The sequence below is a fragment of the Ictidomys tridecemlineatus genome, chromosome 13, assembly GCF_052094955.1.
Source record: "Ictidomys tridecemlineatus isolate mIctTri1 chromosome 13, mIctTri1.hap1, whole genome shotgun sequence".
NCBI classification, from domain to species: domain Eukaryota; kingdom Metazoa; phylum Chordata; class Mammalia; order Rodentia; family Sciuridae; genus Ictidomys; species Ictidomys tridecemlineatus.
In genome coordinates this window covers 19166893-19183988 of record NC_135489.1, presented here as the reverse complement: position 1 = coordinate 19183988, position 17096 = coordinate 19166893, and the positions used below count along the sequence as shown (strand labels likewise).

Sequence of the window (17096 nt, the reverse complement as noted above, 5' to 3'; positions counted from 1 at the left end):
AAATTATTAAGTACTGGATATAGACCAGGAAATCAGCTGGGTACTAAATGGATAGCAGGAATTGGTTCTCAGAAATATGGTTATTTCCCCATAACATTTTATTTAACAAAGCCTTTTAAAAATTTAGGTAATAGGCAAGTTAAGTCTGATAATGTATTTCATGAAGCTGATTTTCACTGAGTGTTTAAACCCAGAAGTTTGAATCTCAGGACGGGACAAGTTTCAGAACAGACAGGAAGAGATGGTAGATTTCTTTCTTCAAGAACCAAGAAGCAAAATCCTGTCTGTGATTTTGACAACTTTTAGAGTTTTAATGAGGAGATGGAAATTAAAGTTAAAAATAAAGAGGCCACAGTACTAAGTTTAAAACATGCCTTAGACAATCTCCGAATATCTTTTGCCTTAATTGCATAATTTTAACCACTAAATTCTCAGGGTACCATTGCATCCCTCTATTGAAGGAAGCTGGTGTGAGACAGGATCATGATGCCACCGTTCCTGATTTGTCATATAAAACACAGGGATTTTAAGAAGTTATCATTCAATGTGCTTTAGATGGAGTCCTCAGATTACAGAAGTTTAAATGTCACCCTAAATTCAAATATGAAGTTGAAGACCACTAACATTTTAAATAGAAGGCACATTTGACAAATAAATTGAGAATATATGTCATTGAATAAGAGCCTTTTGAAACATTCTGACAGTGTGATGCATGGGGGGGCAGTACATTCAGGATTGTTAACGCAGAATGTTCTACTCAGTGCAGACTTATATAAATACACATTTTACATAAATTATGCTTTTCACAGTAAATTAATATTTATCACATCCCATGATCTTGGCATAATGTTGTTTTGAAGAATAGAATTAGATGCGTGCAAATTAATTGTGCTCATCATAAATGTCAACTCAGTTTTTTGTTGTTTTTTTTTGGGGGGGTGGGTGTTCATATGCAGAAGAACAAATTTGTTCCCCACATTTTGTGTGGGTTGCTACTGCTACGAAAAGGCACCTCCTGTTTCGATCTACCTGGACTCCCCTACAACATGCATAGTTCAAGCAAGACACTTTTCAGGCAGATCAAAGAAATCTGTCACTTTCCTCAATGAAAATCTACTTGGAGTGATGAATCCCTGAGTTGACACCTGTGCGCACCTGTAGCTCAATTTCTCCCACGCTTACAGAGAGGGGAGCTGATCAGAGGCAGCTGCTGTTTGTAGCTAAAAGTGGTAAGCCCTTTGTCATGACCAACCTGCTGTGCCTCTTTGAGAGTTTCAACTAGGATGGATCGTGAAGATCAAGGATCCTCATGAACATGAGAATCCATTACTGTGTGGAGCAAATTCTCTCTATTCCCAAGAGACCCATTTCCTTCAATTTTATAGATTTCCCATGGAATCTCACATGTGAACTAGCCATCTAAGAAAGCGAACACTCTGAAGGGAAAGAAGGTAAGTCCCCTTTCATCAGGAAGATTTTGAGAGTGCTCACTGTTATCTGTGTGAGATATCATGCTGTTCCCCTGGAACATTCTGCTCCAACTACATTCTCGTTCTCTTCCTGTGACTTGGCACTTCTTGGAGTAGCATAAAGAGGGAAGTCCCGTGGCACTTTAGCAAGACACACACTAAATACAGTGCTCCTACCCAGGCAAAAAAGTTAAGTTTCTGCATACAGGGCTGCTTGGTAAACTCTATATCTAAATTCAGGGTAAGTTGGCAACAAGATCATTACATTTTGAAAATAAGTATCATGGGCAAAATCAGGGGTGGAGCCCTGAGCTGCATCCTCTGAACCGTCCATTCTTAGAGTAGCTGCTGTCATTTTAACCACCTTAGTCTTTCCAAGGCAGCAGAAAGGAGCCGTTCTACAGGGGCAATAAATATACTCTGGAGGACACTTTGTTGTCTGGCCCCTCAAAAGTTGGGCCTTTCATCCAAAATGAGTTAGCATGTTGGGATTGAGTTTCACCTTAAGTGTTCACATCACCTTTAAATGGAATTAAAAGGTGGTTTTAATCCCGACTAAATCCAGGATGCTCAAAACAGAGACTAAGCTGAAACACTTTCAACTACACAACCGGCGTGGGGATGGTGAAAATGCTGAAATGGTCCATCTTGTAATTCCAACGGCAGCCTCAGCGCTGAGTGAGGCAGACTCACTTTACCTCCACTCATTACTGCTCAAGAAGTTACAGACTCAAAAAAAAAAAGTCTTATAAATAAGTTTTGGTTAATTAATTCACTTTGAAGTAATTCAGTCCTAAGAAGTTCCATTTGTCTCCCCACTTGCCTGTGTTCTGTATAGTCCCATTCATTACATCTGAAAACCCTGTGGATTCCCCCGGGATGCAGAAGCGCCTTACCTTGCATGAAGAAGGAGCTAGGGAAAGTGCTGGCTGCTGGCTTTGAGGAAGGGTAGCCTGGCGAGTCCCTATTGTAGTCGGCAGTGCTTGCTGATGGAGCATAGACCTGAGGAAGGAGAACCAAATGAATGTTGCTTTCTGCATTGACCAAAGCACCTCCACATCCACTGTTTGATAAGAAGCAGGCTCAAAATGTTCATTTCTGACCTTATCCAGTCTAAGACCGATCAAAACCCCCAGAAAAGCTGCCCCTTTCAAATATAGGAGGCGGGGGCCGGGGAATGTTCAGTAAATTTGTGTGAACAGAAAATAACCAGGTATGAGATTTTCCAGTCACAGACCACAATAGTGTCAACCATGTGGAGCTGTAAACATACTATGTAAGACCCCTGGGGTAGTCCTGAGTCTAAGCATCTCTGCTTTTTAAACACAGATGGCCCATGAGCACATGAAAGGTAAAAGCAGAAAGATGTGCACCCAATCCAGCTTCTCTGAAAAGACAGAGCACAACTTTCAATTAAAAATTTCACTGGGGGAGGGGAATGAGGACAGGGAGGGGGGGAAACACAAATGAAGCATCCGGACCACAGAAAGCGATAAATCTATCTTGGACTATTAAATTCCCATAGTGTCAGCTTTTTTGCAGAGATGCATGAAAAAGGCTATTTTTTTTTTTTTAAAGCCTGGATCTAGACAAGACCACCAACAATCTGAGTGTACACAGGAAGAAGGGGGCCTCTTCCTTAGTGCTTATTGTATTTGTGTGTACCATAAACTTTAAAAGTGAGCCAAAAATCTCATTTACTTCCATTCGTTTACTAATACTCAGGAGACGTGGGGAACTAGTTTTGATAAAAATAGCCTGTGTGTATTTTCTTGTTTATGTTTCTTTCAAACAGGACACCATATTAGAAGAGCCTTAATTCATAAGGTATAGTTTAACTATCAACTGGTTTTCCTTGCCTTTCTTTGCTCTCTCTCTCTCTCTCTCTCTCTCTCTCTCTCTCTCTCTCTCTCTCTCTCTCCTCTCCCCCGTCCTCTTTCTCTCTGTGTGTGTTTACTTATTTATTTTTAATCCCCATTTTCTTTCACTCTCAAAGTTTCTCTCTCCAGATGGTCGGAAAGACTGAAACCCTGTCATCCTCCTGATGAAAATGGATACCTTCCTGCCTCCATTTTGAGGCAGACAGTGGCTCACAAAATTGGCACTGAGCCTACAGTGACAGTGGCAGGTCACAGCGAAAGAAAAAAGGAATTCACCCATAAAAAGGCAACTGCAGGGTTACCAAAAAAATAATTCCCATGTCTTTTTTACAGTACACACCGAATAAACACCCAAAGAAAAAATATATAATTGATCTCAGAACGCCATGAATCACAAACTAAGCATTAATACAGGGTTTAGAGTTTCACAAAGGGTAGGACCATAGAGACAGATGTGGGAAAATATGCACATACAACCATACATCAAATAAATGCTACAGGCCCCACAGTGTCCTTGAAAATTGGGAGGTCCTAGAGATTAAACAAAACAAAAATAAAAACCGGAGAGAGCCACTCAGCCTTTAGAAAACAAGGATTTTTTCCCCCCTAAATCATAGAGGGATTTGAGCACCGTATTTCATAAGATTTTATTTTAAAATTTTCTTCCCATTCTAAATGTAAAAATAGCAACTCTCTTTTATTTCCACAGTGATCACAATAAGGGGAAAAACATTTTTCAAGTGTCTTTAAGAAACAAAGACTAAAATGTAGGGCAGGAATCCAAAAAACAAATCCACAACCTAAGTTCTGTCAAGTCAGTCCCAGTATTTTCTGGAGAAAAACATGACTGACTAACAGCAGTTTGGGAAGTATGACTACATGTATTTAGAGGTCCTGAGAGAAGGCTCAAAGATGAAAGAAATATCGCCTTCTAGGAAAAGGGTGAACTGAAAATTAAATCATCTCACTCTAAAGCCAGAATGAGCAGAATCTCACTATGACTATCAACCTGCTATTATCCCGACACACATTTGGCCAACGAGGTCTGACACAAGCTAAATGCACCACACAGGATTCCCAAAATTTCAGAAATCATTATATATTTACTACAAAACTGAAAATAAACTCTTATACTATTAAAAGTTACCTTATATTTTAAAACGATAGAAAAAAATTCTTTTAACATACAGCTTAACCTTAATGAAACATTATACTACATTTTCCTTAAACATCAGTATTATTAGGCGAACATTTTTTGTTGACACCTAAAAAAGGTCCAACTAACTTTTCCAATTTTGGTAGAATTGCTTGACATTTTGGGGATGGATGAATGGATGAATGGATGGAAGGAAGGAAGGAACGAAGGAAGGAAGATGTGTCATTAATTTTAGTCATTTAAAAAGAGTCTACTTTGACTATAAATTATGATCAAGCTCAAATATCTAAGGGTAAGAGCACTTACCCCAAATTCATAAATACTGCCTGAGTGGAAAGAATAGCTAAGTGGTGAAAAAGGTTAGCATACACTGCATGAAGCAGTTTCTGGTTTTCTGGCATCGCAGCCAGCTGAAGATTTTTTAGATCACATGGATTAAGGTTGTTATAGAGGAAATGGACCTTTGTTTATCATTTCTTAATGTGCACTTTGTGCATAACTGATTTCTTTAATAATAATTTACAGGTCAGGTAATGTTATTGCTTTTGCCTTCATAGATTTCATCTTTGTACCCAAACATTTATTTCTAAGGTAAGCTCTATTTTTATTTATAAAGATAAATATTGCATAGAACTATAATTTTTTTGAAAGTAAACAGAACCAATGAATTTACTTATTCGAATGTCTATTTTAAACTTCAGAAAACTCCACAGTGGAATTGTCAAAGCAACTTGCTCAAGATGAGCAACTTGCTATAAGTACATCACTATCTACTGTTCTTTATTTTCCATTATTTGATGGGTACTTTCTTTCAAGTTGGTGGCAGAGATAAAAATGATATTTAAGTAAACACAGAGATTATAATGTTCATACTTTGGCCTATCTTTAATCTTTTAATTTTTAATAACCAGGATAACCAGTGAGCTGCTTTATTATTTCCTACTTAACTCAATGATTTTGCCAATTTCTCAAACAAAAGACTTCAAAGCAGAGCTTTCAATAAAGTTTTTAATAGTGATATTAAATTCAGTAAGAAAAGCTCAGATCTATCTGGTTCTCATTATTATTCTGCTGGGTTTATACACAGATTACCAAACAATTGGCATTGTTTTCAATATCTAATATCAGAAAATCAGTCCAATTTGAAATTAAATAAAAATCTCAACTCTAATTCGACATGTTGAAACGACCCCATGATGAAAAGTGAGAAAACCCCAAACTTCTCTTCCAGCAAGGTGGCTCAGTTCAAGGTGACAACTGGCCTTCAGACTCTTCCTACAAGAGTAACTGAAGAAGCGTGAAATGTTGTTGCCCAACTGGAAATGGGCTATGTTGGCTAAAGCTCACTGGGCATAGCTCTTTTGCTGAACTATTTGTTCAGTAAAAGCCTCATGGAACACTAACTGCACAGTGTACTTCATATTAAATGGTAGCACCATTGTCTTTCCTCTTATGATCCTGGATTTAAAACAAAATTGTATGTATACAGAAACGGTGAACTTAACAAAGCTCTCTAGAGAACACTAAACCTTGAACTGATAGAGGTAAAACAAAAACTTCTTCCCTTGAAAGATTAAATTCTTTGCTGTCATTGGCAAATACTGTCATGGTGCATTAGCCGTTCCATTCCACATTCCTAACTCTTCCTACTCCAGTCATCAGAGAAACAACAGTGTGGTAAGGTCTTCCAAAGAGAACTTTAGTCTATTAGAAAAGTAGAAAACCAAGCAGGCACATGAACCATGAAGGAGTGTGTCTCCTGCCCCTTCCCCTCCACAATTATAATGATCTTGACCTCTCAGTCTCATTTATGGAGATTTAAAAATAAAATGGTTGACATTTGTTTAGGGAACTTGGGGGAAGAGCTTTTGTGGTAGACGTTGCACATACATTATTTCTAATCTTCATAGAAACCACACAAGCTGACATTTTTAATAGAGTTGTTTGTAATTTACAAGGCTGCAGTATGGCAGAGAAGTGAAATAAACCACCCCTGGGTTAGACTGTGAGTTCTACCACTTATTAGGAAGGTGACCTTGGACCTGTTGCTTTTAACGTCTCTGGTCTTCAGATGTCTACCTGTAAAATGGGGACAACAATGTCTGCTAGGCAAAGTTCTTGCTAGAATTAAATGGTGGAATATATAAAGCAACTCAGATGGTTCTAGAATGGTACCTGGCACGTACTAAGCATGCAACAAACATGAGGCACTACTGTTAAGGTCATGTTACTGATTTTTATTAATTGGACAAATGTGACTTAGGAAGTTCATTAAGAGTCTTTCCAATGACAATGCAGGAGATTTGATCTGGCCATCACACCTATTTTTTTTTCTATTATAAAACAATTCCTTGCTCTTCAAAGGTAAATAAGATAGTCTTAAAAATCAACATGAAGAGATTACTTTTTATTTGTATTTTATAAAAATAAAGTGTCATAAGGAATGTCAATGGTGAAACCAAGTTTGTTTTAAGTAACCTCCTTCCTAAAGGGGAAACTGTATTCTGAGGGATAGGGTGAAAGGGCTTCAGACCATGGATCATGAGGAGTGTCACTAGGAGGGACTGGGTGATGATGACCATGGTATTCTACAGTGAATCTTACCATTCTTTAACATAACTACCCCCTGGAGATTCTGCAAGTACCATCTGAATATAATTTCCAGGAGAATTACAATAACTGAAACATTGCAATCGAGGCATTCAGACCCTTGCAGAGAGTTACTAAGTAGAAAATAGTAAAGCAGAGCACACTCTACAGTAATTTTTTTAAGAATATGAGGAGTGTTATTCTTTTCAGGAAGAAGCAAGGATGGCTCCAAGGCAGTGATACCTCGACATTTAGAAAAGTTGGGATGAACACCAACTGTTCTATGTGACCATGTTAAAGCTATATTGCAGGCTGACCCACATAGCAAAGGGCAGATATACTTGAAGAGTCAGCCTCCAGACAGAGGATAAAAGATTCAGCAAGACAGTAGAAATTACCCAGCTCTGGATTCACAACAACTGGGTTCAAATTCCACCAGTCACAATTCATTGTGAGGATCTAACAAAGCAATTTATTTCCCACAGTCTCAGTTTCCTCATTTGTCAAATGGTCAGTAAACAGTACTAATATTTATATCTTATAAGGCTTACCCATTGCTAATAATTATTTGTAACAAAGTAGAATATATCCAATAAACAGTAATCTGTGGTTATATGAATTAAACGTAAGGAAAATGAAACCAATTTAAACATTCAGGCCCCCAGTCACTGGCTGTGTTTCAACTTCTCAACAGCCACATGCAGCCAGTGGTTGCCATACTGGACATTAGTAGAGAATGCCACCACCATCTTAACAAGTCCAAATGGACAGCTTTGGTAGAGAGTCTCTGAGGAGTCACTGGGCATGTTTGCAGTCCACTGTCAGAACAGATATGGCAATAATACCAGCTCACTTAAGACTTGTTGTCTCTTTGGCTAGGAAAGTAGAAACTTTGCAGGTGGGCTAACTGGACAGGAAAATTCTAGGTATCTCTAGGATCTGGCACACAACTGGTGTGCAACAATTGTGGATTTTAAGCAACAACAGGATATTGAGTCTTTGTTTATTTATTATTTTTAGAGTCACATCTACTATTGTCTATTTCTTATTATAACCATCTGTTTAAATGCTTGCAAGTTGTGCCAAGTGATACACCATGGGAGAATATCTGTGACCCCAACTAGGTAGCACAGAAAACTAAGAACTCTGGAACTGCAACTCCACCCACGGTTCCTACTGATCCTACAGGGAATTACAGTTAGACAAGTTATGGCTTTTTTGAGACAAAAAAAGAGTTGAACAGATTTTTAACATTTTCCGGTGTGTTTTCACATTATCAGTAATTTGGTCCCTCTATTTCATACTTTCTCTTTATTTGTACTAATTTTTTCTTTTTATTAATTCTGTAAATCAGTTCTTTTAAAGATACTCCTTCCTCTTTACATGCTACTTCTACATCTGCCTTCCTCTGTCCTGTCTCCTGGATTCCAAAGTAAAACAAAGTCAACCTCATTTTGTAAAGGAATAAAGTTAGAGGATTCACCCAGGGGCATGCAGAGTACAGGCTCCTGACTCCTCAATATAAAGATTTCCAATGGTCAGCAAAATGGCAGGAAAGGGGAATAAAAAAAATTCAAGTTACACAGTTGAATAGAAAGGTGTAAAGGCAGTTAAAGATGTTCTAAGGCATATACCAGTCCGAGAATGCAAAAACGCAAAAGTAAAATCAAATTCAAGCAATAAAGATCAATCACCTAATATATTCTCAGCATACATTATCAAGTCAAGGAATATTAATTAATTAAAGGAAGATTCTTCCTCTACTTCCCAGGGATTGTTAAAGCCAATCTGCATCATTATCACATAAACAGAAACTATGGAGACAACGCAAGTGCATGCAGTATGTCGACAAACAGATATTTATCATAAATGGCAAAATTTCATAGGTGTAGGCAGCTGAAATTGTAATGTTTTTATTTCTAGTTAAACCACTTGGAGCTTTTAGAGGTATTATCAAATAGTACTAAGTGCCCTAAAACAATAAGAAGAATATTGTTCCTAAACTCTGTTTAGGGGAAGTCTGGGGGGGGGGAAAGAATATTTCTCAACTATCTAAACGTGTAAAATATACATTCATCATGTTCATGTTCATACATTACACCTACTAATTGAGCAAAATTCTTCAATTTACCAGGTTGTATCACAAAAATATATGAAAAAATATATGATCCCCCACATAATTTCCTGAACTTATTAATATATTTAGAACACAAATCACTGCAAACAATCATCCATACACTGCATCACAAGAAACAGAATTTTGCCTCCTTCCAAATATCAGTTCATAATCCATTCATGAGTAAATAAAACCTACAGTGAATTGCTGTCAAGAGTTTTCTCCCCTTCTTATCCAACAAATCTCTTTTCATGTTAAGATGTAGGAAAATGTAAAAATTTGGATTGCCTTCTTTTGTATCTTTATTGATCAAACGACAAAAATGAAAGAAGTCAAGAGGGTCCTAAAAAGGTGGCAAGAGGGAAGAGAAGTGGGGACCCCAGAGATCCACAGATCACAGATGGACAGACGGCAGCCCGGGGCTCCTCTACCCATGCACTTGGCCTTTGCAAACCGCAATAGGAAAGGAAGGAAGGCCTGGCGCTGGAGTGTGTGTGTGTGTGTTCTCGCGCAAAGCTCACCAGGTGCTGCGGAAAAACCTGGCATTCTTCATGGCCAGCTATCTCTTGTTCTTTCTCCTTTTCAAATGCAAAGGCCATATTTTTTTCAAATATAGGTAGCTATTGTGACTTTTTCTAATTTCTAAATTGGACTTCAAACTCTAAATAAATAAAAATGAGTGGGGTGTAGCTTTGTACATATATAGAAATTCACAAGGAAGGGGGATAAAAAGACCCTGCTTTAACTAAAAAGACAAACTTAAGACCAAGTACTGCTAACTAAGATAATGATAATATTGCATGTTGGTAGTGGCCCCTTATATTGGAAGTGTTTTCAAGGTGTTATCCCTGAGGCAGCAGGAGAAATGCAGTAGGCTCGTCCCACTATACTTAAGAGTTACAGACCATTGGAGAGTTTAAGCTGTTTTCACATATTATCTCACTGAATTTCTACAGCCATCCCAGTGAGGTATGTAGGAAAACAAAAGCTTAGCATGCTCCACAGCAGCAAAAGGACCTGTCCCGATGCCTATCATGCCCCAGTTCAGAGATGGCAGGACGAAATGATGACAATAATAAGAATAGCTAATATTTTATTTATGATATGGCAAATTGTAACATACATGAATTTTGACTTTACATTTTGTTTCATTATCATCCCAATTCTACAGCTAAGGAATATGAGGCACAGAAAGATGAGGTAACAACTTAGGTGCTCAAAGTCACACAGCTAATAAAGTGGCAAGATCTTGAGATGCAAGATCATGTCCTCTTGTTTCAGAACTTGACCTTTTAACCGCTACCACAGCATCTTAAGAATTGGCTCCAGGTTGCTTGTGTATGGACTCCTACCCCAACCTAGCTTTGCAGAGTCCTAGGTCCCATTGAGCAGCCAAGGTCCTGGCCATTTAGCAACCAAGGACAAGTAAAGGAGAAGGTGGTTTTGACCAAAGAGAAGAACACAAGATGATCTTGGTAAGAACAGCACAGTGTAGTCTGCCACAAGAAGCAGAATCATTCATCTGTCTTCCAGTCATAAAGTTGTACAAAAAAAGAAGTATTAATACATTTGGTTAATAGTCCCAGAGACAAAGAGGCTAAGTAATCTGCGGAGAGCTGCAGTGGGGTTTTGTGGTGAAACCAGACTCATGACAAAATACCAGAACACCAGGCTGATTAAAAACCATCCTATTATTATCTGAAGTATTAAAGTGAAGTGTGAACGTAGCCTTGTCCGTGTACTAGCCTCTGGCTCCAAATGCTTTTTTATTTTTACACCTGCATTTCTCTTGCTCTTGGCACTAAGTGAGCAGACACTGTGTGTTTGCTATTATATTCAACTGGTATATCACAGGAATGCCCACTGCCAACATCATGAGTACCTTGGCCCTAGCTGAAAGTGCCTTAAACTGATTAAGTTACACCTGGCTAGAGATCTCTTGAAACACTTAATTGCACGAAATTGGGTCCAGGTGAATCCTGACTTCTCCCTGGTTCCATTCCTTATGTTACTTATTCCCAGGGGAGCTGGCTTCATCACCAGGCTCAGGATTGGCAGAGATAAGGGACTGTGGATGCTAAGCACATCACAACTCTTTAATATGTTCTAAACACCTAACGAAGTTGTTTCCCAACTTCTATTTATTGAATGCTCATCAGAAATTAAAGGAAACATCGAGAAGAACCTGATGTGTTATTTCTATTAGTGATCTCAAATCTTAAACGCATATAATTATTTATACCTCTATTTACACTTACAGATCAAATTCATGGCTTTCAAATATGTCTAATAGATGATTTCCCATTGCAATGCTTTTTTTTTTTTTTTCCACCCTTGGCAGCTCATCGTTAGCTGTGTTTACAGGACAACTACTGTTGCATTAGGAGGTACTGGAACATCAAAATTGTGTTGGTTGTATCTGCAATAAATAGCTTTGTGACCTTGGAAGACACTTGTTCTATCGATTCAAAGAGGGCAGAAAAGTCTTCCTGCTGGAAAGACAATTTCTATGTCTGTACCATAAAGAGAGGAATTGACTTGAAGTTCACTCCCATGTTGATTATCCAGTGAACACGAAGAGGGCTGCTAAGGCTCGCTAGTCTCAGAAACAATAAGGTTAAAAAAAAATAGTGAAAAAAAAAAAAAGTGCAGGTGTGCTTGGGCGTATGTGCATGTAGGGCCCAGCACGGAGCAGGCTCAGTTACTGAGTGCATGCAAGCATGACTGAGCAAAGAGCACGCACAAGGTGCATGGCAGAGTGAGGACAACATCATAACTCGTCAGACAGATAAGCATTTGTTTGTTCTGCCAAAATAGATTTTACAGCACTTCACTTCTCTACGTGTTCAGGGTTGAGCTTTCCTTAGAAGACGGAGGCAATTATCCAAAATGGATCACCTATAAGAATTCCAAGTGCACCTCTCCAACCCTTTTCCCTTGGAGCCCAAGTCCCTAGATTGATGGCTGAAGACTAGGGCTGAGAGCACCACTGCACATTAACAGGTAGATTTTGCAAAAGGGTTATAAGATCAAATAAGTTTGGGCACTATGGGGTAAAAAAAAAAAAAAAATGAATTCCACTGCTGCAGACCTCAGTCAAGGTACATGACTATGCAAACCTGAACAATTTTCCATGGCCACCAAGCCACTTTACAAAACACCTTGACTGCTCCCCGATCTTTGGGAAGTGTTGTCAGGGTTTGTTGGCAGCCACTGCACTGCAATGCAACCAGGCTCAGATGTCCTCCCCAAAATGAGCTTTCAGAAAGAATGAGAGGAAAGTGCAGAAGGTATGAGGGAACCCGACAGTGTTACGGAAGGGAAACAGTGCAAAAGAAAGATGCTAATTACTCTATAGCTTGACCTTGTGCAATCCTAGATGTACCATTTCTCCAATCCCAAGAGTCCTCACTACTGTGTGTGTGTAGAGCAGGCACAAACAGCCAGAGCCTTCATTCCTAGGCACCCATGCCTTCCCCAGAAGCAAGAGGCATCCTGAAGAAAGTTGTGCAGAAAGTCCCTTTAGAGAAGAGACCAAAGAAGGAAAAGGCATTGTGTACATGTGCAAGAATGTAATGACAAATCCCACCATTACACATAATCATACCAATAAAAACATACAAAAGAGAAAGCACGGTGAGCCTGAGATTCTAAGAAATATTGAAGACATGAACACTGAACAAACTGGTTATAAAAGTGGCTCTGTTCTCTACATTCTTGGACCTTACTGAATAAAACGAAATTTGAAGCTGGTGGTGCACATCTGTAATCCCAGAGGCTCAGAAGCTGAGGCAGGAGGATCTTGAGTTCAAGGCCAGCCTCAGCAACTTAAGAGAGGCCCTAAGCAACTCAGTGAGACCCTGTCTCTAAGTAAAATACAAAAAAAAAGGGGGGGGGAATGTGGCTCAGTGACTGAGTGCCCCCGATACCAAAAACAAAACAAAACAAAAAAATATGAAATTTGATAAAGTTCTATGGCTGATCAATATAAAGGGTTAAATCACAAAGACTTATTTTTTAAAAATATCACTTTGAGTAGTTATCTATCCAAGTAGTCAACCATCCCACCCACCTTGTACATTAAGAGAAATGAGATGGGAGAGGGTAAAGTTCTTCCTTTCCCAATAGTCACAGGGCTGGATGAGGCCAGGGGTGGGGTTGCTTTCTAGGTCTTTTCACTCCAAACCCCAGGTCAGAAGTGTCACTGCTTGATGGAAATATCTTTCCAAGTCACCTGCAGCCTAAGGAATGTGGAGTTCAACTTTTCATATCAGCAAATGGTATTTGCTGATGCTAAGTTATAAACGAACTCAATCCTGTTCTATAAAGCACCAGACTTAACTCTGGGTGCTTCAAACAGATGCCTTCCTCTTCTGCTTACCAAGAGAGTTGTTATGAACAGTGAGTTTCCAATCTGGTGAAGTTCTGAACAGGAATCTCTGCCATGGCATGCTGCAAAATTATTGCCCCATCTCCCCTTTCAGAAAGCTGAAAAAAGTATGAATTATCTTTTTTCTGTCAAAACATATGGCCCTAAGTACTTTCAACTGAAAACAAAAGCATGAAATAATTACCAAATGTATGACTCTGTGGCACAGATTGAAATGGAAAAAAAAATAGTAAGTATGCAAATTGTCAACATCTATGTCCAATCTCTGCTTGTTGCCCAACCAAATGCCCACTCCTTCTCCTATGTCCACAGAATCTTCTAGGTAAAATCAACCAGCAATATTTCACTGATTTAACTCATAACAGAGCTTCTAGCTAGCTCAAGGCCAGGTGCCTTAGCACATTTTTATTTAAAAAAAAAAAAACAAGGGCAGAGAGATTTAAGTTGTACAATAAGCAAAATGAAATGTATGAATGTGAGGAGTATATTGTATAAATGGTACGTGCAAATGAAATGGAAAGGGAATTATCCCATTAGGATAGGTTTATTAAAATTTTTTTCTTAAAGGAGAGGAATTGATTAAGAAAGGCAATAATATTTCTGAAATGAGATTATGCAACAGAAGAAAAAGGATCAACAATAATGCGTTAGCTCATGTCTTCAAACACATTTAAATTATAATTGACTTTTTTTAATATTTAAATTTCAGGCATTTTCCTCATTTGATCTGTTTTCTTAACCTTAAAGATATAAGGATTGACGACTAACTAAATTAAATATTTTCCTGGAATAAGGAAGGTATAAATAAATGTCAATCACAATTTCTTGAACAATTAAAAAATGATGGTAAGAATGTCCCTTTGATTTTGTTCTAAGAAATGGAACTTTTGATAAGTGACTACTTTATTCAAAATATTTCAGTTTTCAAAACAGAAATGTAAATCCAGATGACTGCTTAATAGGAAGAGAAGGGAAACAGTTTAAAAAATCTCAAAGTTGATGAGATTAATAAGAAAATGTTTTTTACAACAAGAGAAACATAGCAGTTTCACATGATAAAAGGCTCAGGACAAATTCTGCCCCCTGCCCCCAGGCCTTCTTTGATAAACTAGTATCTAGAGAGAACTTTGGAGAAATATGCAGAGGGGTTATAACAAACAAGGGTATTTCCTGTTTTCTTTTTCCTGCTTGTAAAAAAAAAAATCTCTTTAAACAGAAAGTCCTTTCTTTATATTAGAAAATGTCAGGTCCTCTGTCATTTGCTAATCAACAGATGACAGAAAGAAATGGATGTATATGTTTGCATATAGTGTGCATAAACATGTTTGTGTGTGTAACATTAACATTAAAGGTTGAGAAAACACAGTGGCTGGGAGATCGGAGAGACCTGCTTAGTGGGAAGGAAGTTTCCCTTCGGGTGCTGAACATGTCTTGGAATCAGACAGATGTGGTGGTAGTTGCTCAACACTGCAAATGTACCAAACGCCACTGAACTGTTCACTTCATAATGGTGAATTTTATATTATTTAAATTTCACCTCCACTAAACAAAACAAAGTAACATGTAGTAGGAACCCCGTCATGTAGTTGCTGTGCCTAACAAGAAACACCAGTGAGACCCAATTTACAGAGAAACAGCATCCCAGGAGTGAGAGGGCAGATGATGGGCCATATTTCTCTGGCGGTAGAACTTGTCATCATTGCTAGATGGAAAATTGAGGTAAATAATGTAGCTATTGTTAGGAGTTGAGGCTGCCTCTCCACTGAAATATAAACTGCTTTCACCACAGTTACTCATGTTCTCTTTGTTAGCCAACTCGATGTTCTTCATTCTACCAAGAAAATGAACCTATGATGTTCCTCATTGCCCAAATGTCTTACAGGGCTCAACGACTATGGATAATGGTCCCTAATGGACTCTTCAAAGAACAAGAGACCACAATTCTGTATTTGATGCTACCACTCATGACCTGACCCTAGACAGGTTGTTTAGCTTTTTTCCCAACCACATGCTATTCACTGGGAAAACATAGGATCACAGCCTGTGCCACGACAAGAAGATGATATGCTGAGAAAATACCTTTAAAGGTAGGTCTCTTATTTGCACAGCGTGTCCAGCACCCTAATGATGCTGAAAATAACATTTCATGGTGACGTGTCTTGACTTGCTTTAACAGAAAACTTCTGGATATGTAGATAACCTATTTAGCTCTGTTCTCCCACAAGTCCAAAAAGGAATGTGTATTTGTCATATAATGTTGAGAAGAAATATGGACCAAAAAACTTTCAGAAAAAAGATGAATTCAATTAGTCTTAATGGAATGTATTTCATTTGCTAAGCTTTCTCAAAACTTTGTTTTAAAAGTTCATATATTTTATGAATTATGCAGGTCTTATCCCCCATAGACCACAACAGTCTCCTTAGGGGCAGAAGTGGTGGCTTAGAATACACCCAATGGAATGGCCCGCCCACACACAGTAGGTAGCCAATCAAGATTTATTAAATGAATACAGGAAGCAACCAAAGTAAAAGAGAACCAATCATTTCCTTCACTTACAAAGTTTATGCAGCAGATTTTTAGTTCTGAAGAGCTTTACAGAAGTATATCTCATGTGTGTCTCTTTAGAGAAACCATCCTCTGAATTATGAATGGTTTCCTCAGGGTATTGCACATGGGGGTGAACCTCTGGCCTTATAGGAAGAAGATGTCACTTGGAGAAAACCCAGATGTGAAAGAGATCATGCTGCAATTCCACAGTTGTCCAGAACTGGATGTGCAAATTTTTCCAAGGAGCTCATTCATGTACATTTGCAAATCTCTCTAACTTGCTATATTCCTAATATCTGCCACTCCATTTCTGTGGCCAGAGTTTTGCCACAACAGAATACAATCCCCAAACTGCACTCATCACTTAGAAGACTTTTTTTTTTTTTTTTTTTTTCTAATTCCTCCTGTACCATCGCAGAGGTGTTCATGTCCTGTTTTATCTGGTTAGCCTGGGCTATGCCTTTGCCCCTAGTGTGTGTTAAGCTTGAGCTTTATGTGTGGTCTGTTTTTCAAGCATATTATAATTCTTGGGGGTGGAGGGCATGTTTCTCATTCTTCTTTCCATCACTATGTGTGGTAAATAAGATGTTCATGTTCCAACCAGGAAAATGATGACAATGATGATAGAAAATCATCTTGTCATGCCTGTTCTCACTTCTTTACCACCCTCCATACCCACTACTTCAATGAAACTGCTCAAGAGATCCTGTTGCTGCAGCCAAATGACACTTTTATCTCTCAGCAACATCTGACACTGTGGACTGTTTCCTCCTTCTAGTAAGACTTGCTTTCCTTGGCTTCTGCGACTCTATGTTTTCTTGGTCCTCCTATCCCTCTGGACTTTTAAATTTAATTAGCTCTTGGGCATACCCGTTTGAAAAGCTCCTCCTTCCACTCATGATAAAATCTGAACTCCTTAACAGGGCACACAGGCACTTTTTGATTTGG

At 38.5% G+C, this 17096-nt stretch overlaps 1 protein-coding gene across 30 annotated transcripts in view; it reads right to left on the bottom strand.

Annotated features, from left to right (window-relative positions):
• Tcf4 (transcription factor 4) overlaps positions 1–17096 on the bottom strand; it is a 346209-nt gene that overhangs the window by 52922 nt on the left and 276191 nt on the right. For all 30 annotated transcript variants that reach the window (XM_078029972.1, XM_078029983.1, XM_078029971.1 and 27 more), the window contains one exon: positions 2366–2471. In XM_078029972.1, the coding sequence (XP_077886098.1) occupies positions 2366–2471 (106 nt within the window). The remainder of the gene's footprint in view (positions 1–2365; positions 2472–17096) is intronic.